Source organism: Psammomys obesus, unplaced genomic scaffold (genome assembly GCF_907164565.1).
Source record: "Psammomys obesus unplaced genomic scaffold, mPsaObe1.curated_primary_1811, whole genome shotgun sequence".
Lineage (NCBI taxonomy): Eukaryota > Metazoa > Chordata > Mammalia > Rodentia > Muridae > Psammomys > Psammomys obesus.
The window spans coordinates 11,509,096-11,530,596 of NW_026596162.1; the positions used below are offsets into that span (position 1 = coordinate 11,509,096).

General features: G+C 45.2%; 1 protein-coding gene across 1 annotated transcript in view; it reads left to right on the top strand.

The window, feature by feature from the left end:
* The window catches only part of Cap2 (cyclase associated actin cytoskeleton regulatory protein 2), a 72,088-nt gene extending 53,448 nt beyond the window's left edge, over positions 1 to 18,640 (top strand). Inside the window, 6 exon segments of the mRNA XM_055595272.1 lie at positions 4,700 to 4,889; positions 6,922 to 7,094; positions 8,310 to 8,433; positions 8,527 to 8,609; positions 14,764 to 14,904; positions 18,255 to 18,640. Coding sequence (XP_055451247.1) covers positions 4,700 to 4,889; positions 6,922 to 7,094; positions 8,310 to 8,433; positions 8,527 to 8,609; positions 14,764 to 14,904; positions 18,255 to 18,338 — 795 coding nt within the window. The 3' untranslated portion in view covers positions 18,339 to 18,640.
* Positions 18,641 to 21,501: the final 2,861 nt, after the last annotated feature.

Here is a 21,501-nt window from a genome sequence, read left to right on the forward strand (position 1 = left end):
TGTGTGTGTGTGTGTGTGTGTGTGTGTGTGTGTGTGTGTGTGTGTGTTGCTGTTTTTGGTTTGGTTTGGTTTGGTTTGGTTTGGTTTGGTTTGGTTTGGTTTGGTTTGGTTTGGTTTGGTTTGGTTTAGTTTGGTTTGGTTTGGTTTGGTTTGGTTTGGTTTTTTGAGACAGGGTTTCTCCATGTAACCTTGGCTGTCCTAGACTCACTTTGTAGACAAGGCTGGCCTCAAACTCACAGAGATCCACCTGCCCCTGGTTTGGGTTTGTTAAAACCCATGGCATGGGTAGGGCTGGCACTGTAGTTCAGTGAGTGAAGGCACCTGCCACCAACCCGGATGACCTGAGTTTGACCCTCTTGGGGGAAGATCAGAACTGACACCTGAACATTGTTCCTTGGCCTAAATGAGGTAGATGATTCCTGAAGAACAAAGCCTGCACCTGCACACACACAAGCACACAGAAAGAGACTGGGAGGTGGGGAGAGAAAGGGGGGGCAGGAAGAAGAACCTGTGTGTAAAAGATCCAAACTACTGAGGTTATCCTCAAGTAGACCACACCTCAAAGCATCCTATAGGTGCTTCACCCGGGTCTGGTCCCGAAGCCTCCACTCAAGGAATGGAGAAGTCCACATGCTAATGAGCCTCCCAAGACCTCAGCGGTACCCAGCAGAGAAGGGAGTCCTCCACAATGACATCCCCTCAGGTTCCCAAGGCAGGATTCACACCTTTAGAGACAGATAGACCACCTCTTGGCGAGCTCTCCTATGTCTCTGCACAAACCCGATTCGAGTTCTGAAGAATATAAAACCTGCCCCACTCCTGTGCCCTCTCCTCCAAACTTGCTCCCCCACATTACCTACAGCCTCAGTTCCCATTGTTGTCCAGTGCACCCGAGTCACCGGCCCTGGTGATATTGTTCCCATCCGGCCTGATCACCCTGGTATATCAGCTACCTGTTATGTCTGCCTCCCAAAGGTAGCATGCTGAAGACCACTGACTTCCAATCTCTGGTCCCTAGGACTTTAAGATCTCATCGTAGAACAAGTCAAGCACTCCATCGGGAACCAGGGTCTGGGTACAAGTGTGTCATTCCTCTGTCAGTGACTACAGAAGTAACTGGGCAAGAGGCCAGATTCTATAACAGACTACTAAAGCACGGCAAAGACCAGTCTGAAAGCTGGCCTGATGCTGAGGTGCCGGTACCCAAACCAAGAGGTCTAATCTCCCCACCACATGAAGACCGCTCATAAGAAAGCAACTGGGTGCAGGTGAGAGAGGCCAGTGTGGAGCAGGGGAGATTAAAACTAAACCAAGCCAGGCACAGCGACACACACTAATGATTCTTGTCGTGGGAGGACCGGAGCATGGGGCCAGCCAGCCCGACCCACATAGCAAGACCTTGTCTCAAAAAAAAAAAAAAATCTAAGTCAAAGATTTTATGCTCCTCCCAGCACAAGGGGAGAACCAGGAAAAACACTGTTTAACAAGGCAATCCACGCCTCTAGTCTTTCCTTTGACCAGTGACTTTACCTTTTTTAATATAACACTTGTATTAATTCTTTGAGAATTTCATATGTGCTTACAATGTACTTTGGTCATATTTCCACCCCCGCAATTCCTCTCCCTAACTCCTTCCAGATCCACCTTTACCTCTCCCTAACCCTTCCAGATCCACCTTTACCTCTCCCTAACCCTTCCAGATCCACCTTTACCTCTCCCTAACCCTTCCAGATCCACCTTTACCTCTCCGCCCCATTCCACTTTCATGTGGACCTAGGCTCAGACGGCTCAAATTGATACCAAGCCTCATCACCTGCATTCCAGAAAAGACTTGATCCCTGTAAGTTAACCTCTGACCTCCATGCAGGCATTATGGCAAGACAAGTACATGCATAAACAGTAAATAGGTAGGTAGGTAGATAGAGAGAGAGAGAGAGAGAGAGATATTTTTTGTTGTTGTTGATGTAGCTGGATACTGGGTAAACACATATAATCCTACATCATGAAAGGTTGGAGGCAGACAGATCAAGAGTTCCAGGCCAACATGGGCTACATGAGACCCTCTCTCTGAAAAATAAAAGTCTGAATATAGACAAAGGATTTCTGTAAAGAAGGCTTTACAACATGTGCTAGAGCTATGCCTCTGGCCTTGCCTGCTGGTTTCTTGTGGAATTTGAACAGCCTTTCTGGGTTCCTGGCTTTCTTTTCTGTCAGAAGGATTTCAGTACAGCCCAAGTGACATTGTCTTAGTCACGGGTTCATCTCAGCCCATAGGACAGGAAGCTCGCTCCCATGCTCATCCCCACGCTGCAATCACTGAGGGAGGTAGGGTCAGGGCAAAATGCACACACAGACACACGGGAGCATGTGTCCCACCCCACTTCTGTTCCCAAGTTAGTATTTCCACCATACGGCCTGGACTTGGGAAATTTTAACAGAGCCATGGATATTTCAAGGGTTCTGATAAATCTGAGAGTCCAGGCATAGAGCTGAGTCCTGAGTGAGTAGTCAGTAAATACTAAATCAATGAAAACATTTGGCCCCTGAGAGCCCTTCCTCAACCCCCCCGCCCCCCAGTGCCTGCCTTCTTCACTGGCTTTCAGGCAGAATCACTCTTGCTGGCTGCTGCCTACTAGGTGCCAGGTCACAGGAGTGTGTGGAAAGCGCTGAGGCTGTGGTCTGTAACAGGGTGCAGAAAAAAGAAGGCAAGCAAAGATAAACTCCTTTCCTCCCAGGCTTTGGGTGCAGCCCAAAGAGATTCAATTCAGGGAAGGCCTAATCGGTTTGGTTTCAAGTCCGCTGTTCAGTAAAGCCGCTGAATGCTAATCACAGAGTAACCTTGGAAACCAGAACCTGGTACCCAGCGAATGCTGTAGAAATGTGGCCACACCTGGGAAGGGCATGTTCAAGGCAGCCCTTCACAGGCTCCGGGTGCCCTTGGTTTGGGAGGTTTTATTTTCCACATGTATCTCTGTAAACACTGTCTGCTGTCGCCAGGCCAACCATCTGTGTCAAAGTCCCCAGAAGATGGGATGTGGCTTGTCCATCACTGTGTCACCTCCCAGCTCCTGGATTCTGAGAACGAAGGGAGTGGTGTTTCTAAGATGTTTCTAAGATGTGGAAGCCAGGACAGGCTCCCTTTCTCACAAAACCGGAGCTCTGCAAAGCTGAAGAGTTTCAGATGCTGAGGGAGGGGACTGCCCCTCTAGTGGCTGTGTGAATAATGACACAGTTATGAGAAAGAGTAATATCTCATGGCACTCACCAAGGCCTGGAGTATGGCTTGATGTGCCAAGATTATACTGTGTGTCCTCTATGAGTTGGGGAAGTCCCTCAAATTTCACCTCAGCAACATGACAGAAACCATTTGGGATCCTGGGGAGAGAAATTGGTTGGTCTCAAGAACTGTGAAATCATTTTCTGCTTGACCCCAGATCCCTGACAGGAGCCAGGCTGCCCCTCCTTAGGAAAAAAACAAAAAACAAAAAACAAAAACAAAAGTGCTTTGAATCATAGCTCCAGGAGAGGAGACTTCTGCCTGCTGAGGCTCAAAGACACACCTTCTGAATGAGAGAGGAATCTTTTCTATTCACAGTGACTCTGTGCTGAATAGACATTATGTAAGTGCTCAAAAATAGCTGTTTTAAAAGACAACTGAAGATTAAAACTTCCTGACTTTGACATCTCATAATACCAAGTTGTTTATGAAAATAAGATTATGCTGTATTCATGATCATTTAGTACTTACATAATGTTTCAGCTTTTGTATTTGGTATTTGAAAACACACAGACTGCTCTGTCTCTCCTGTTTCTTAGTTTTCTATTACGGCATATTTTGAGACAGGGTCTCACTATGTGGCCCAAAACCTATCTCTATAGGATAAGCCCAGGGTTGTCTGAAACTGGTTATTCTCAGCGATGGAATTCCTGGCATGTCCCACTACCCCTGGCTCTGCCTCTTTAAAATTTAATTGGCTTCTAATTTCTTTTCATGGGTGTATGTCAGTGTTTATAATATTCTATGAAGAAGAGATGGCTCAGTGCTTAAGAGCACTGGCTGCTCTTCCAGAGGACCTAACACTCTGTTCTGTTCCTAACACTCATGTCACAATTGGCTATAACTCCAGATTCAAGAAAACTTACATCAGCAGGCACCCATCACGTACACCCAACAGACATCACATAAATAAGTAAAAATATATCAACTGTGGTTGTTTGAATGAGAAAGGCCCCCATAGGCTCACATGTCTAAATGTCTGGTTCCCAGTGGGGAAACTGTTTGGGAAGGATTAGGAGGTGTGTCACTGGGGGTGGGCTTTGGGGTTTCAAAAGCCCACAGCAGACCCAGTCTCTGTCTCTCTTAGCGGTTATAGTTTCCAATGCCCACAAAAAAGTAAATTTTCTTATCCATTGAACCACTTTTTCTCATGATTCTAATTAGTCAGGGCCCAGTTTCATTCTTATCCAAGCCTTGGACATAAATATGGTCCTGTGGGTGTTTTCTGATGACTTTGCAGTGGGAAGGCCTACCCAACAGACTGTATGTTCCCAAGAAGATCCCACCCTAATCCCGGGCCTCCACATAGACTCCCATTGTGTGGCTGTGCCTCTGGGACCCGACTAGAGAATCTTGAACCCCTGACAGAATCCCAGCTAGACCTTCAGTCTGAGCAAAGCTCCCATCTTCTGTCTCCCACAGGGTCCTGTAGCATCCACAGCATCTGTGTTTTCTATCCTCTCCTCTGGGCCCGGTCTCCCTCCACCACCTCCACCACCACCTCCCCCTGGGCCACCTCCACTTTTTGAGAATGAAGGTAAAACTGAGGCCTCCTCTCCTTCTCGATCAGCCTTATTCGCCCAGCTTAATCAGGGAGAAGCCATCACAAAAGGTAAGAAAACAAATCCTTGAAGCCAGCTCCCTGACCCTCGGGTTCCAGGCACACGGATTCTCCAGGGCCCTAATGAAAAGGATGCACATCACTCTGCCACCATCCTTAAAACAAGGGAGGGCTAGGGGGTGGGGGATGGGGGGGGGAAGGAACTGCCTCTGGGAGGTGGGAGCCTAGGTGCTCTTCAGCTCCAGGAACCTACCCTCCACTGGGCTGCATTATGGACCAGTGGGAACTGAGAGATGCTGTGTTTCAGCTGACCAAGGAGTGGCACCCCCTCAGGCCCAGTGCTCCCCAACCCTTCTCCAAAACTAAGTCAATGACATCAAAGGAAATAAAAATAAACACTACATCCCCACCTGCCACAGAGTATTTGCTCTTGGAAGGTCTGTCGTGGAACTACCTTTGTCTTCATATAGCAGACAGATGATGGTTTTAATGTAAATGTTTAAAATGTGTCACCATCACAAGGACATGCATGCTGGGCAATATAGGCAGGTTGCCTATATTGTAGGTGTATTGTAGGTTTGTTGTTGCTTTGCACAACTAATAGGATTGAGGGCACAGAGGTCACTCTATGAGGGGCTGGGAGCTAAGAATTCAAACCTTCTAATTGATCCCTCTGAAACTCACTTGCAAAGTAAAGGAACTGACTTCTAACTCTAGAGGTGATTCCATATTCTGGAAAATACTTCCTGGGGTAGCATAATGTTTTAAACCATACCTGGCAATTTATGTAGCTGTGAGTAAACCTAGGAGTCCTTCGGGGTTAGATGGCTTGAGGGATTGTAAGGCTTTTTGTTTGCTTTTTGCTGGGATGGGGGGGTTGTCTCTTTAAAGACAGGTTTCTCCTCCGTGTTCATTAATTTTCTCGTTACTGTGATAAAATTCCTCACAAAAGCAACGCAAGCCCTGCTTGGGCCCACAGTTTGAGAGGATACAGTAAGGATCAATAAGGAAAGGCACATGAGCAGGAACACAGGACCGCTTGCTGCCATCACAGTGGGTCGGGATGCAGAGGGCATGAATACTGCTACTCAGTGCACATTCCCCTTTTACGTCATTCTGAAACCCCGGCCCATTGCGTAGGGCCACCCATACTCAGGGTGAGTCTTTTCTGCTCTGTTAAACATCTCTGCAAATTACCTCACAGACATGCCTAGAGTTGTGTCTCCTAGGTGATTCCAAATCCATCTGAGCTGACCCTTCACCTCCTCTTAATAAAACAGGAAGTATAGAGCAGACAGGAAGCGGGGCCAGGCTATGAAATCTCAAGACCCGCTTCTTCCATCAAGGATTCACTCATAAGTTTTTAATCAAATCTAAAGGTTCCACAACCACCCCACCCTCACCCCAAAAAGAGCATTATAGCCTGGAGATTAAGTTTTCCGTGGGCCTCTACGGACATTTACATCCAAACCACAATGCTCAATTTTAAATATATATGTACAACTTTTCTTTCAATCTAAACTTCACACAGGATGCAGCCTCTGCATAAAGACCTTGAGCAAGGGAGTGTTGTGAAAACAGTGATACCGAAAGCTCTTGTATACTTTAGACAATGGGTGTTTCCCCTTTCACTAGGTAGGAGGAAATGTACCTACCCTGTGACACCCTCTGTGCTAGGTTCTTTTCTGTTGTTGGGATAAAATATCCCGACAACAGTGACTTTCAGGAAGAGGGGGTTTAATTGGCTTACAATTCCAGGTTATAATCCATCACTGTGGGGAAGTCAAGGCAGGAACTTGAAGCAACTGGCCACATCACAGTCAAGAGCAGAGAGAGAACACACATGCACAGTATTCAGCTGGTTTTCCCTGCTCTTCCATCGACTATCTTGTCTAACATGCATGCAAAACCAGGAAATAGTGCTGCCCATGTTCAAACTGTCCTCTCATCAATCAAGACAATCCCCCACAGACGTGCCCACAGGCCAACGTGATCCAGAGAGCTCCCTTACTGAGATTCTTTTTCTAGGTGATTCTAGCTCAGGGCAAACTGACAGTTAAAACTATGTGTGACACCTTCCTAGGGCTCCGGCATGTCACAGACGACCAGAAGACATATAAGAATCCCAGCCTGAGGGCTCAAGGACAAATTCAGTCTCCAACCAAAACCCACACCCCAAGCCCCACCTCTGCAAAAACGAATTCTCCTCAGAAACACGCTCCAGTGTTTGAGCTGGAAGGGAAGAAGTGGAGAGTGGTGAGTGGGGTCCTCTAACATTTACTCTTAGCTAAAACCAACTTCTAAATGCCTAAAGCCACTTCCCGGAGACTCGGGGATTCCCGGGTGAAATGCCAACGTGCAGAAACACTCCTGGAAAGAGAAACCAGGTACTTCTCCAGGCTTCTTTTTTTTTTTTTTTTTTTTTTTTTAAGTAGCTCCTATGCATTCTTTCCTTCTACTTTCTAGAATGATTTTTGGGTTGTTGTGGTTTGTTTGGTTTGGTTTTCCAAGATAGGGTTTCTCTGTGTAGCCCTGACTATCGTGGAACTCCCTCTGTAGACCAGGCCAGCCTCAGCTCAGAGATCAGCCTGTCTCTGCCCATCGGTGCTGGAGTTAAAGATGTTTTTCACCACTCCCACTTAGGACTATTTTTTAAGGGTGGTAAAAATGCACATAACATTTACCATTAACCATCTTTAAGTGCACACCCCTGTGATGCTGGGTGTGTTGACACTGTCGTGTTGTCAGTGTCCCAAAGAATATTGTTTATCTTGAAGACCTCAACCTGTTAGACAGTGACTCCTATTCCTCCTCACTGTCATTGTGCTGTCTTTCTATGAACATAGCTGCTGATTTCCAAACTTTTAAGCAGGCAGAGGTGCAGCCGTTGGTATGTGCCTTGAGGTGATGGGCTGATTGCTTCGTTCATAGCAATAAACCACAGCTGCCACCCACCATTCTCAGGGGTACCTGTATGAGCAGGCCAGAGATGCTTTGAACATGGATGACAGCTGGAGTCCCCTGCTGGCTCAGAGAGCTTTCTAAAACATTAAGTAACAAAGTCCCTGGAAAGGTTGCCAGTGCCTGAAAGCACAATGGAGCTTGGACCACTGTTCAGACCCCAGCAGCTCCATCTCTTGATGGACACAGCAGGGTCTGATGCAGCATCAAGAAGGCTGTCGGTACCCAAGCCTACACAGCAACTGTACCCCTGCTCCAGCTCTGCCCCCCCAGCAGGGTTGCTCGCATCCGACTCTTAGCAAATTGATGCCCACTTGGAAGCGGTGGTTCAACCACTCCCATGATTACAATCGACAGCTCAGACCTGGAGGTGTCTCCATACGGCGAATGTCCTGTAAGAAAGCCCGCTGAAAGCCAAAGTTCTGTTGAAGCCTCTAGCAAGGTCAGCGCTCCGTGGAGTCAGCCTCTCTTTCTGTTTATGTTTAATATCCATGTCTGTTTTACCCTTAGGAATACCAACAGGATAGGAATGACCTTGTCATCTCAGAGACCGAGCTGAAACAAGTGGCTTACATTTTCAAATGTGACAAATCAACTCTTCAGATAAAGGGAAAAGTAAACTCCATCACTGTTGGTAGGCGAAACTAAGGCCGGGTGTCTGCTGTGATGAGCTGTGTTACAGAAACACACCATGTGTGTTGACTGGAGTCTTGTTTTTCCCTTTTAGATAATTGCAAGAAGTTTGGGCTGGTGTTTGATAATGTGGTGGGAATTGTGGAAGTGATCAACTCCAAGGACATTCAGATCCAGGTGAGCAGCCTCAACAGCCATGGCTTTGCATGGACCACTCGCCTTCCCTCAAGGATCAAAAGAGGGGACTCCTTTCTCATGTCCACCCAGAGAACATCTGATTCCTGTTCTCTCTAAACACAGCTCCATCATCACCTCTCTGCAGAAGCCCTTTGTTCTCAGCCACCCTTAGTTGGTCTTTGTTTTTAACTCCCATTTTGTACTGCAAACGCTGTGTTACCCTTTCAATCTTGAGGATGGCTAATGAGCTGGGGATGTGGCTAAATGGCCCACATGCAGGCACACATAAGACCCTGGGTTTTATCCAGCACAAGAAAGAAAAAAAGAAAGAAAGAAAGAAAGAAAGAAAGAAAGAAAGAAAGAAAGAAAGAAAGAAAGAAAGAAAGAAAGAAAGAAGAAAGCAATGCCAGCTAGGCAGTCTTTACTGTTCTAAACACTTATATAGCGTACTGGGTACCGTAGGTACCAGTAAATGTTGCTGAGCACAAAACTGGATGAATCTGCTACCATATGAATAAAGAATATTGAGAGACTATCCTAGGATAATATCTCCATACTAAAGAGAATTCCCCCTTGCGGGGGAAAGGCCCAAAGGAAGGGGCGGGGAATGTATAGACTCAGAAAAACAATCCACGAAGGATTGGAAATGAATTTTCAGAAACAAGAGAAAAATCCTTTAGTAATTTTTATTTTGTTAAATAGGCATTTACAACACAAAAATCTAAAGGACTTTTCTCACTTTGGGCCAAGTCCAACTTTTCTCATTGATTGTACTATTTGCATACTGTTAATTACCCTTTACAATCTGGTGTTTCCTTATGATGATTGACAAAATTAGATTTTAGTTATGTAAATCTTTCTCTCTCCTGGGTTTCTCTCCATTCACACGTTTAATTAGACCTCATTTAATTGTATATATTACATTTGTGTATTTGCCTTGTCATTGAAGGAGTTGGTTTGTTTATGCGAGCTGTATGGAAACAGCCCTGATTGGGCATCCTGAAGCCTGGATAGGAATACCAGCTCTGCATGCACATCTGATAATCCCAGGGAAAGGGGAGGTTACAAACATGCTGCAATCAAATAAAAGCTATCTCTTGAGATCGTACAGCAAAGGCCATATTTCATTTAGAAGAATTGCTACTGACATCAAAAGCAAGAGCTTTCTTCCTATCCTTATTTCTATTCAGCAATGCATTAAAAGGACCTAGCTCCTCAATAAGATAAGAAAAATAACCAAGAGTGATAAAATTGAACAGGAGGAGATTAAAATGTCTTTATATGGCAATGAAATGATTGTTTTATATAAAAGCCAAGAGACTCAATAAGACAGGTATACTATCAACAGGGGAAAAAAAAAACTCTTGACACCACAAATAAGCATTAGGAAATGTAACATAAAATAAGATTCAGAATAGCAACACAGCTGAAGGGAGCCAAGTAATAAATCAACAAAAGAAACAGAAGGAATGTGTAAAGAACCCAGAATAGTTGTAAATTAATTGACCAAGAAGACACCAGTATCATCTCTCTCTCTCTCTCTGTTTATTCTGTAAGTGAGCAAAGCTCAGATATTTCAACAGGACTTTTTAATTAAAGAAAAAATGAAATTCATTTGGAAGGTAAGTGAACAAAAAAGGTAGGGCTGGAGGAATGGCTCAGTGGTTAAGATCAACCGCTGCTCCTGCTCCGATACAGGACCTGAATTTGGTTCCTCCTAGGCACCAAACTAAGCTGCTCACAACTGCCTGTAACTCCAGCCCCAGGACACTTGACACGCTCCTCTGAACTCCACAGGGACTGCACTCACATGCACAAGCCCACATGCAGACACACGTGACACACATAATTCAAAAATAAAATAATTTTAAAAGGCTAGATAAAATAATTTGAAAGCAGATGAACAAGGTGAATTGAGTCATCCTAAGGTGTCACATGGATGGAGATTTTTTTTTTTTAATTAAAAAAGAAAAACAGACTAGCAAGCCATGAAGTAGACAGGTGTGTACAGCAAAATGGGTTTTAGGATACTTGGTTATTTACACAGGAAAACAATATTGAGGAGCTGGAGAGATGGCTCAGGAGTTTAGTGCAATGGCTGCTCTTCCAGAAGACCCACGTGTGGTTCTCAGCAGCATCATAGCAATTCACAACCATCTGTGACTCCAATCTCAGGATCTGTGGCCCTCTTCTGGCCTCCACAAGTACTGCACACACGGTACACAGAGATGCATGCAGACAAAACACCCATACACATAAGGAAAATATTAAAAATAAAACAACCACTGAATCTCTGCTTATTCTGGGCTGAGGATTGAGTTCAGTGGTGAAGTGTTTACATAACATGGGTGAGGTCCTAGGTGTAATCGCCAATAACACACACACACCCCATAATTTTCTTTTCTTTTTTTTTTAAATTTGTTTAGGCGTGAGTGTTCTGTGTGCATATACAGTGCACACCAGAAGAGGGCATCAGATCCCATTATAGATGGTTGTGAGCCACCATGTGGTTGCTGGGAGTTGAACTCAGGACCTTTGGAAAAGCAGCCAGTGCTCTTAATTGCTGAACCATCTCTCCAGCCCCACAATTTTCTTAATCTATATTCAACAGAAGATATGATATGCAAAGCTGAAAGGCTAGTGGAAGATTGAGGAAAGACAGTTGAAATGTAGATAATAGAAGAGAATTTGCATGTGGATCATGTAAAGACGATAACAAAGACCAAAAAGTGAGACTCAAAACTTGTGATCTAATAGAAAAGTAAGCGGAGACTATTGACAATTCAGAGACATAAAAAGTGAAGCGGTTGGCACACATATGAAGATATGCTAGTGTAACAGGAGGAGCGGTGTGAATGAATACTCCAGTCACAGATTCGTTTTCACACTCAAGCTCTTTTGCATTTGGAATGCCCTTGCTCTGTGGAGTGCTGCATGCGTGAAATCTAATGTGTAAAGGAGCTGCATGCTAACATGTCTGACATATGAGCTGTAATGGAAGTGGCACACTGGGGTCCTGCAAGAACCTGGCACACTCACTGCAGGACAAATCAGCATGTTCTAATGACATGTCTGTAGGCTGTGGCTGAGTCATTGTGTGTTTATGTCCATACGGTAAGACTCTAGTCACAGACTAATGAAACATGGAAAGCAAATAGAAACCAAAAATATTTAAGTGTCCACCAACCAGCAAATGTTTCTGTCTAGTTGAACACTATTCAGCAGCTAAAATGAACACAGTATATATACTTAGCAGCATTAAAAAAAAAAAAAAAAAAAAAAAAAGGGTGACTTTCAAAAACAGGTAAAAAAAAAAAAGCATTGAGCAAAAAGAGTAAGTTACAGGGCGGTGTGTACTATGTGATATATCCATTCATTAAAAAAATATAGTGTGTAAACCAATTCATACATGACCTATCAAGGTGCCTTCCTGGGCACTTAACCCAATAGACAGATCATAAGCAAAAACAAAACAAGAAAAAGCACGTGAAAACAATAAAAAAAAACAGAAGAGTAATTATATACAGGGGGAAGGAATGAGGAGGAAGTGAGGGAAAGTGAGGTGGAAGACAGTGTCCAGGGGACTTCAGTGATTCTGTGAGGTTTTAGTTCTTGGAAAGAAAAAACAGAAGTTGAGTGTGTGCTGCACACCTATAATCCCAGCACCTGGGAGGACTCTTCACAGTTAGAGGCCAGCTCAATCTGTATAGCAAGTTCCAGGCTAGCCAGGGCTACAGAGTGAGAGCCTGTCTCAAAAATAAACAAACCAACACAGCAAAGCCAGGTCTGACAGGGTCCACCTGTGACCGCAGCACTTGGGAGGTAGAGACAGAAGAAGGATCAGCAATTCAAAGCCATTCTCGGTTCCATGATGTGTTCAAGACCAGGCTATGCTACATAAGACCCTGTCAAAAGGAAAGAAGGAAGGGAGGGAGGGAGAGAAGGAGGGAGGAGAGAAAGAGAGAGAGACAGAAAGAAAGAAGGAAAGGAAGGAAGGAAGGAAGGAAAGGAAGGAAGGAAGGAAGGAAGGAAGGAAGGAAGGAAGGAAGGAAGGAAGAAAGAAAGAAAGAAAGAAAGAAAGAAAGAAAGAAAGAAAGAAAGTTAGTTTTCAAACACACCAAAAGGGAACAAGGCAGAATGTAACCCTGATAAAGTTGTTGCGGGAAGTATATGTATCTCTTATTCTTTGTATGTTTCTATGCCTGAAATATTATGTAGCGTTTTTAAGGATATGACCCCATACTGTGAACAGTCCTCTCTGGAACAGTGAACCATTGGTTGCCTGTGTAGGGAGGCGGAAGGAACAATTCAGGGACAAGAGAAACACTTGCCAGAACCCTTAGTGAATTTTTGGAGAGTGCCATTACTTAGTTAAAGTGCCTAGTAAATTGTCTGAAAGGGCCTGGACACAGCTGAAGCAGAAATCAGTTACCTGCCTGGGGCTGAGACGGGGACAAACTGTGGCCATTAGTGATATTTTTAGAACGGCGGGACTGCTCTACAATTGGCTTGTAGTCCTGATTGCACAACTCTGTACGTTTTTGAAATAGCATCCAATTGTGCACATAGCATGGATGAGTTACATTTTACTACAATAATGTTATTTTTTTAAAGAAAAAAGCTAAAGTTTGTCTAATTTGGCCTGGTAATCCTATTGTTGGCAAAATGTTTTAGGAAAACATACAGACTGAGGAAGACGGGCAACCGTAGTCTGTGGAAATTTTTTAAATTATCCGGGAGAAATAATATTCATAAGCCAATCCTCCGGGAGTCACTGGCAGTTCATAGCTTTCCTTTGTTTGACTGGTGGTATCCGGGGTATTCAGGCTTGTGTGTAAATGCTTATCATCATTATAATGTAAGCAAATCTAGAAGTCATGAAAACATGAGCACTGGCACATTTTAAAACACACACACAAAGATTCATTCTCTCTGTCTCTCTGTTTCTCTTTCTCTGTCTCTCTCTGTGTGTCTCTCTGTCTCTGTCTGTCTGTCTGTCTGTCTCTCTCTCTCTCTCTCTCATGAATTTATACTATTTTATTTCAGGCAGAGCCCTGCCTGTACTTACCTGACCTTAAACTACCCAGCTTGACCTTTCTTTTGGTCTGGGGTTCAATTCCAACTCAGTATCCAGTTTCTGTGGAGCCAGAGGAGGAGCAAGAGAAGCACGGTGACCCGGCTAGATGCCCCCCAAGGAATTCTTTAGGGCACCTGTACCACTGACAGAATTTGTTCCTTTGGTTTGCAAACTAGCCTTTTCTTCAAGTTGAAAGGAGAGATGTCTTTATTGCTTTAATTACCATCACAAGAAGGAAAGTTCTAGAGTTGTAATAAGGTCTTTGGGAGAATGGTATACCCCTGTGGACATTGGGGGAAGGTCTGAAAACTGATTGTTAGAGGGGAAATTTAAAACTGATCTGAATTTTTACTGGACTTAGATATTTGTAAACAGTACAAAGCACTGCCTCCTCCTCCACAGGGTCCCGATTATGCCAGGCTGAGCTCCCGAAACCAGTTCATTTTGAAATACCTAGACACCTATCTCATTTGAACTTCACCTTCAGCCCTCGGATTCTTACCCAGCAGATGACTTACGTGAGAAGAATTGGAGAGTTTCTTACTTATTCTAAAGTTTGGGAACAATATACTTGGCTCCTGCTCAAAATTAATCTTACTGTCTAGCATCTGTATGGATATTTGTTTTTGCCCCAGCTTCAGAGATAACTGTTAAAACTTAAATTTTAAGCAAATGAATCCTGTTTCTCTTATCGTGAAATCAGATATGCATTTCAGATTCACTAATGGAGTTGTGAGCCTTTTCTGAACATTTTAGCTGCTGCCTCCAAATTAATCCCTTAATTTCATTGCAAGAAAGAGACCCTGGGCATTTAAGATTCCCCTTTGTATAGCCCTTTCATTCTAACCCCAAATGACACCTAGCCCACACGCAGACACACACATAGACACACACACACATAGATACAGAGATGGACAGACAGAAAGGCAGGCAGGCAGGTAGGCAGGCAGGCAGACAGAGAGCACACTGTCCCACGAATCCTAAAGCTAGACTCTGGAGGAATTCCAGAGAGTAAGTGCTTAGGTACTTGATCATTTTTACTTCATTGCTTCAGCCCCATTTTTTCCCTTACTTCAGGTGATGGGGAGAGTGCCAACAATTTCCATTAATAAGACAGAAGGATGCCACCTGTACCTCAGCGAGGATGCGCTGGACTGTGAGATCGTGAGTGCCAAGTCATCCGAGATGAATGTCCTGGTCCCTCAGGGTGACGATTATGTAAGTACCTTCCAAAAGCCTGTCCAGAAAAGGTCTGGAACATGTTCACATCAGCATTCTCAGTGAGCAGCTACCGTCTAACCAGCCTCACATGCAGACAACTTCACAGGCAGGTGAGGGACAGGGGAACACCTTCCATGTGGTCCCTCTCCCGTCAGGCCCTGTGGTTGTGTCTGGAAACTCTTGCCTAATATTTGCTTGGATGAGGCAGCTCTTTGCATCTGAGTTCCTGTTGTGTGGGGCTAAATGTTTTCCTTTTCTCTGATGGAGATAAACCAATGAGGAGAGCTGCTTTGGGGGTTAAGAGGAAAGGAACAGAAGGAGTAGTCATAGACCTACATGTTTCCATGCACTGAAGCCAAAAAAATGTTATAATGTTCCTCTTAGCATAATGATCTACTGGGAAGCTCACAGAAAGGTAGGCTCCAAACCCTGGGCAAAAGCAGGGTTGGATTCAGAAGCCTCACAATGGGGCCTGGAATCTGAATTCTCTGTGTATGCTGTGGAGGAGCACAGACCTGCCATGACGCATGTAGGGGTCAGAGAAGAACCTCAGATACCAGTCCTTGCCTTCCTCCACCTTATTTGAGACAGGGTGTCTTGTTCACCACTGTCTAAGCACATTCTGAGCTTCTGGGGGTTATCCTGTCTCCTCCTTCCGTCTCGTAACAGAAATGCTGAGATGGCAGGCATGATTATGTATGAGATTTCGAGGTTCAAACTCAGGCCCTCCTGCTTAAACAGACAAGCACTTACTGAATCATCCCCCCATCCCAGAATCTTGACTCTTAGCAGGCTCCCAAGTCAGTTCTCATACCATCAGCCCATTGAATCCCCCCATTTAGAAACACCAGCCCAAGCCAGAATTTTCTTTCTCTGCATCTTCTCCCCGATGAAGCAGCTTCTAGAAGAATCACGTAGATGTCCTCACATGTGAAAGTTGAGTAAGACTGAATAAATCTTGTTTTTTTGGATTCTGAAGTCCACCAGATCTGCTGGTTGCTATTACGTGGAAGTAGGAAGAAAAACAGGAGGAGAATTCTAAGTCTAACTTTGTGGGGCAGGAGGAGGCAGCAAACAAGAGATTCAGCCAACTTTCAGGAGAGGAGAGGGGCCACAGCAGCCAGGAGGGTCAGTTACCAGCCATCTAGAGGTTGCAATCAGCAACCAGCAATCACCAGACGGGTTGATTTCCTTAAGCAGAGATTATCCATATTCATCAGTACTATCTTCAGCTCTGTCTACCCCCAATATCATATGCTGCAGCCTATGGAATTCCTCATTTGAATTTAAAGCATAGTACCCTGCAAACAGTGGGTCACTGGTTCACACTTGGGGTATGGAGACTCTAACCCTAAGCTAGGCAAGTATTCCCTCTCGTGTTCTCAGCCGATACAGACAGGCAGTGGAGCAGTATGGCCTGTGTTGGGCCATCCCTGCTCTGTGTAGCTGTTTAAGCAGAGTATTCAGCTGTGTGGGAACTGGTCAGGGTTTGGATGAGCACTTCAGACTTCTCTGGGCGTATCTCTGAGCTGCTACCAGGCATCTGAATTGTTAAAGATGTTCAGGTGGATTCTGCTGGAGCCCTGATTGACACCCACAGGCATAGAAGCAGCGATTCTCAACCTGTGGGTCCAGACCCCTTTATGGGGGTGGGGGATCAAACAGCCCTTTCATGGGGTTTCCATATCAGTTATCCTGCATATCAGAAACTTACATTACTGTTCATAAGAGTGGCAAAATCACAGTTATGAAGTAGCAAGAAAAATAGTTTTATGTTTGGGGAGGAGGGCCATCACAACATGAGGGACAACGTTAGGAAGGTTGAGGACCAGTAAGTGAACTTAGAGAATGAAATATAATTAAAGCCTGATTATATCAAAGGCTGGCTATTTTGCATATTACAGCAGGAGGCGGGAGGCAGCCGTACAGGCCTTGCCTTTGTTCGTGTTAGGGTGTGAGAGTGGGCAGTGGGCATGTGGTCCGGATAGGAGCCAACCTCCCGGAGGAGAGGCATGGATGTATCGGTTTCCTGGGTGCTGGAACCCCTCACTACCAAAGGGGCTCCTTCACGTCTGGGCATGGAGCTCAGAGATGTATGCTCCTAGCACTCGGCAGGGCTGAGGTCCCATCTGCAACTCCAGGTCTGCAGCCTTCTGCTTGAGAACAAACACAGAGCTTTGTTTACCCTTGGAGAAGAGCACCCGAAGTGACACCAGGCGCACAGGTACACTAGATTACTCAAGGTATTGCCATCTCAGGCGAGAAACCATGGCACACATTTGTTGTCTTAGTACTTTGGAGGCTGGGGTAGGAAGCTCATGAGTTCAAGACTAGCCGGGGCTCCATAGCATTAGCCCCTGTGTCAAAGATAATTTGGTTTTACGGACTGAAGGTTTTGTTCTAGAACTCTTCCCTTATTACAGCAAAGTAAGTAAGTTACTTCTCAAGGAGTCTAGTGAGGCTCCGGAAGCCAGAGCTGAGGAGCTTGAGCTCATTGTGTGTGTGTGTGTGTGTATGTGTGTATACATGTGTTCATGCATTTGTGTGTGTGTGTTTTCACATGAATGAATGTGCACATGTTCTCCTATCTTAACAACATTTTCACACTGTCTCAAAGAGTAGACAAGTCTGGGCCCCTTTCACACGCTGATGTCCCCTGAGATGAGCAGAGCTTCTCATTCTCTTCCCCAGCCTTGCCAAATCAGAATCCACGTGTTGATAATATAGGCTGAGTCAGGGCGTGATCCGGTTTGATGGAGATCTGTGGCTAAGAGAGACTGCCTGGGCTTACACACTGGCTGTTCTGCTCACTGGTACCGCCATTCCAAGGCAGCTGCTGAACGTCCCCAGCCTCTGCTCCCTGCAGATGGCCTCTCGGCCTCTCCGCCTCTCAGCAGCACTGACCTTGTGTGGTCTTTGGAGATTGCCTGGTTTGTCTCATAAGCCTCTAACCTGAGGCTCTGGGTATAGCTCAGGTGTAGCATTTCCCTACCATGAATGAGGTCCTGGGTTCTACATTAACCACACACCTGTGATCTCAAAACTCAGGAGGCTGAGGCAGGAGGATCCGTCAGACTCGGTCAAGTACATAGTGTGTTCAAAGCTAGCCTGAGTCCGCCACGAGACTTGTCTTGCCAGCCTGGTTCTTCTTAAACACCAGCCATGAGGACAACCCCAGCATCTAGTCACAGACCACATGGGTCCTCCTGTGACTGGATCGTTTCTGTGATACGGAGTGGGATGTGATGCAGTTTCTTTTGCCCATCACGGCACGCCCATCAGCCTTCTACCTGTGTGCAAAGGGAAACTTTCACATCAATAACTCTGTCCTTCTCAACTTCTTCCAGAGAGAATTCCCCGTTCCTGAGCAATTCAAGACAATATGGGATGGATCCAAGCTGGTCACCGTACCTGCAGAAATTATGGCCTAATCTCCAGGAGATACTCTTCCCAGAGTCTGCTCTAGCAAAGAGAAGCAAGCAGCTAGTAGATTTCAGCACACACCCGTCCTGTGTCAGCATCCTGAAGTTCTGTGCTGTGGAAACGGTGTCTTTTCTGGCACACTTTTGTGGGCACTTTGAAATATTTAACATTTGATCATGATTTGTGTGTGATTTCAGTTCCACATGATAACTAGTGAGCACATCAGAATTAAAAAAAAAAAAAAGAATCCTGTTCCCATCATATCATGAACTCTGTAACTGGTAAATAAAGGCCCCCGCTCCTTTCTTCACTTAGATTCAATTGCTGGTTGAAAAATGAAGCCTTAGAAAATATATGTATGTTTTCACCTTTTAGACAAATTTAATATGATGAAATAGTCTTGTGCCCTGAAAAATACGACTCTAACTTTCATTTTTACATGTTCACCATTATCAGCATGGATATCTTGCCAACAGGAACATATACTTCAATTATGTTTTTACAAACACACACATACGCACCAAGAGGGAAATTCTAAGGACCAAACTCAGTTTCTAGGTCCTGGGGAAAACAAAATACCCTTCATAGTTACTGAAAAACAACAGGCGTTCTAACCATCCACCTTAAATATTTTTCTGCTGAGTCACTTGAAAACTCTTACTTGTCTGCCTATTCTTAAGACAAAGGGCAGGAGGGGACTCAGTGCTTGTTTTTTGGGTTTTGGGTTTTGGGTTTTGGGTATTTTGCTGTGTAATACTTCACAGTTCTGCTCCAACAGCTCAACCTTTGCTTTCTGGTTTTGAAGTCGCTCATGCTACCGACCACCCCGCTCAGGTCGCTAACGCACATTAGAGGTGAGCTCCTTTTCCATCGGCCAGGCTCGCTGGCGCGAACCAGCTAACCAGCCTCAAAGATGGACTCCGAGAGCCGCCCCATTGCTGCCCGCAGCCCGCGTTGCTTGGCTCTGCTCCGGTCCTCCGGTTTGGATAGTACTCGCTTTTTTTTCAGGTGAACAAACGCTCTCTGTGTCTCCCCTCTGCACACGGCTGAGAACGCTGCAGCTTTTTAGGTCACGGGTAACGAAATGGAGCGCGGTGCTTTTGGAGCCCGTGGGAGCTAGGCTGTGCGTATGAGGGCCTGTCTGAATATCATTTTCAGTTTCTGAATAGCTTCGATATCCATACGGTATTCAGGTCGGTGATGTTTGCGTATCAAGATTTTGCTATAGACGTTCCGTCCTTATGAATCATGTTGTGGCTTAAGTAAATATAATTTTTGAAAAGTAAAGTTATACTAAGTAAAACAGTAATTGTTTAAGTACTGAAATGAGTTCTGGTTTGGTTTGGGGGGGGGTTGTTTGTTTGTTTGTTTGTTTGGAGTTAGCAGAGATACGAAGTGAGAGATGGCTCAGCCGCTTGAGGTGCTAACAACCAAGTGTGACAGCCTTAAGTTTGATCCGCAGGGAACCACGTGGTGGAAGGAGAGAAATGACGTACACAAGTTGTCCTCTGAACTCTACGTGTACATCAGGAATATGCATGCCAGCACACACACACACACACACACACACACACACACACACACACACTTGCACACACAAATGTACAATGTTTGTTTTTTTAATTGATCTTTAAAAAAAAAAAGTCAAAATGGGACTAGAATTATGGCTCAACAGTTAAGAGCTTGGCTGTCCTTGTAGAGGGCCCACGTTCAATTCCATCAGCCTCCTGGCAGCTCACAACTGTCTCCTGGAGGGATCGGACGTCCTGGTGGGCACCTGCCTGCCACTAGGGCACTCACACACTCAGTCACACACATACACATACAGTTAAAGTTTAAAGGTCAAAAGGAAAGCCGCCATCAGAACGTATTACATATTTGCATTATAATGGCCTTACATAACACAGTTTTTAAAAATTTAAAAATAAGAAGGAAAGAAAATAAGTGGCAGGAAGTCAAGCACCAAGGTCCTTCCATGTCGCCTTAGTATTTCAGGATGAAAATGGAAATCCCAAAGGTAGTCTTTGCTGTAACTCCTTTCCTGGATAACACTGCGCCCAGCCCAGCTAAATTGCTTCTGAAAGTCTTCGTCTTTGCGTTGAGACATCTTGAGGTGAGTTGGTTCTAAGCCACATGCCTGTGGAAATGATGGGGATATATATATATACCGTGCAGTTCCTCTGTCTCTTCGCTCACTGGAAGTGTTTACATCACCATCTTAGAAAGCATGACTGGGTGTCGGGAATGCTGTCACTTTAAAAGGGGCGGAAGCTGGCATCAGGGGACATCAGGCCCTTGCACGGGGAGAAGGGAGACAGCCGGCCAAGTGAAGGCTGCAGCACCTTGTTCTGACTGTGCTTTGCCTGGTCACGCATCTCTCTGAAGTGTTGACAGTCACCACGCCCAGTGGCTTCTTCCCACTTATCGGTAAAGTTCAAGACGCTGCCCTTCCCTGGTTGAGCTCCCTTTGTGTGAGAAGTATCTCTGCCTCCTCCCATCGCTACCTCTTTAGTTCCTCCGTGTCTGTCTGTCTCCCTTCAGGTCACTGCTTGCATAGATGACTCCCAGACCTACCTTCGTCTGAAGCCATCTCTGTAAACATAAGGTTGGAAGGGAGGCAGAGGCATTTAAGAACCTTAAACGAAGTTGGGGTTTTGAAAAATTTAAGCCTACACCTCTCCCCACATCTCCCCAGTTCCTGATTCTTGATGTCCATAAACCACTTCTATCTGTTTCTCCCAACGGTGTGGCCAAAGCCACACGCTTACCTACAGTTTTCCTCAGCTGCCTGTACAGGTTAAGGCCATGTACATGTCACCTGTTGCTCTGTTTAAATACCTAATAAGAGGCAATTTCAGAAAGGATGGATTTGTTTTTGGCTTAGAGTTTTAGGGGATATGGTCTGTCTCCGTGGGGAAGGCATGGTAGTGGGACCATGAGGTAGCTGGACACAGGGAGCTAGACAAGAAGTGGAGCCTGGCAATCCCACCTCAAAGCTCCTGACCCGCATCCTAAAAGAGTTCCATAAACCCACAAACGCAACATCCCTCCCACAACTGCTCAAACATATGAATCTGTGGGGGGACATTGCACACTTAAGCCACAACAGGCCGCTCATACTTCCCATCATAAGATTTGTAATTATCCATTTCCTGTGATAGGACACACAGA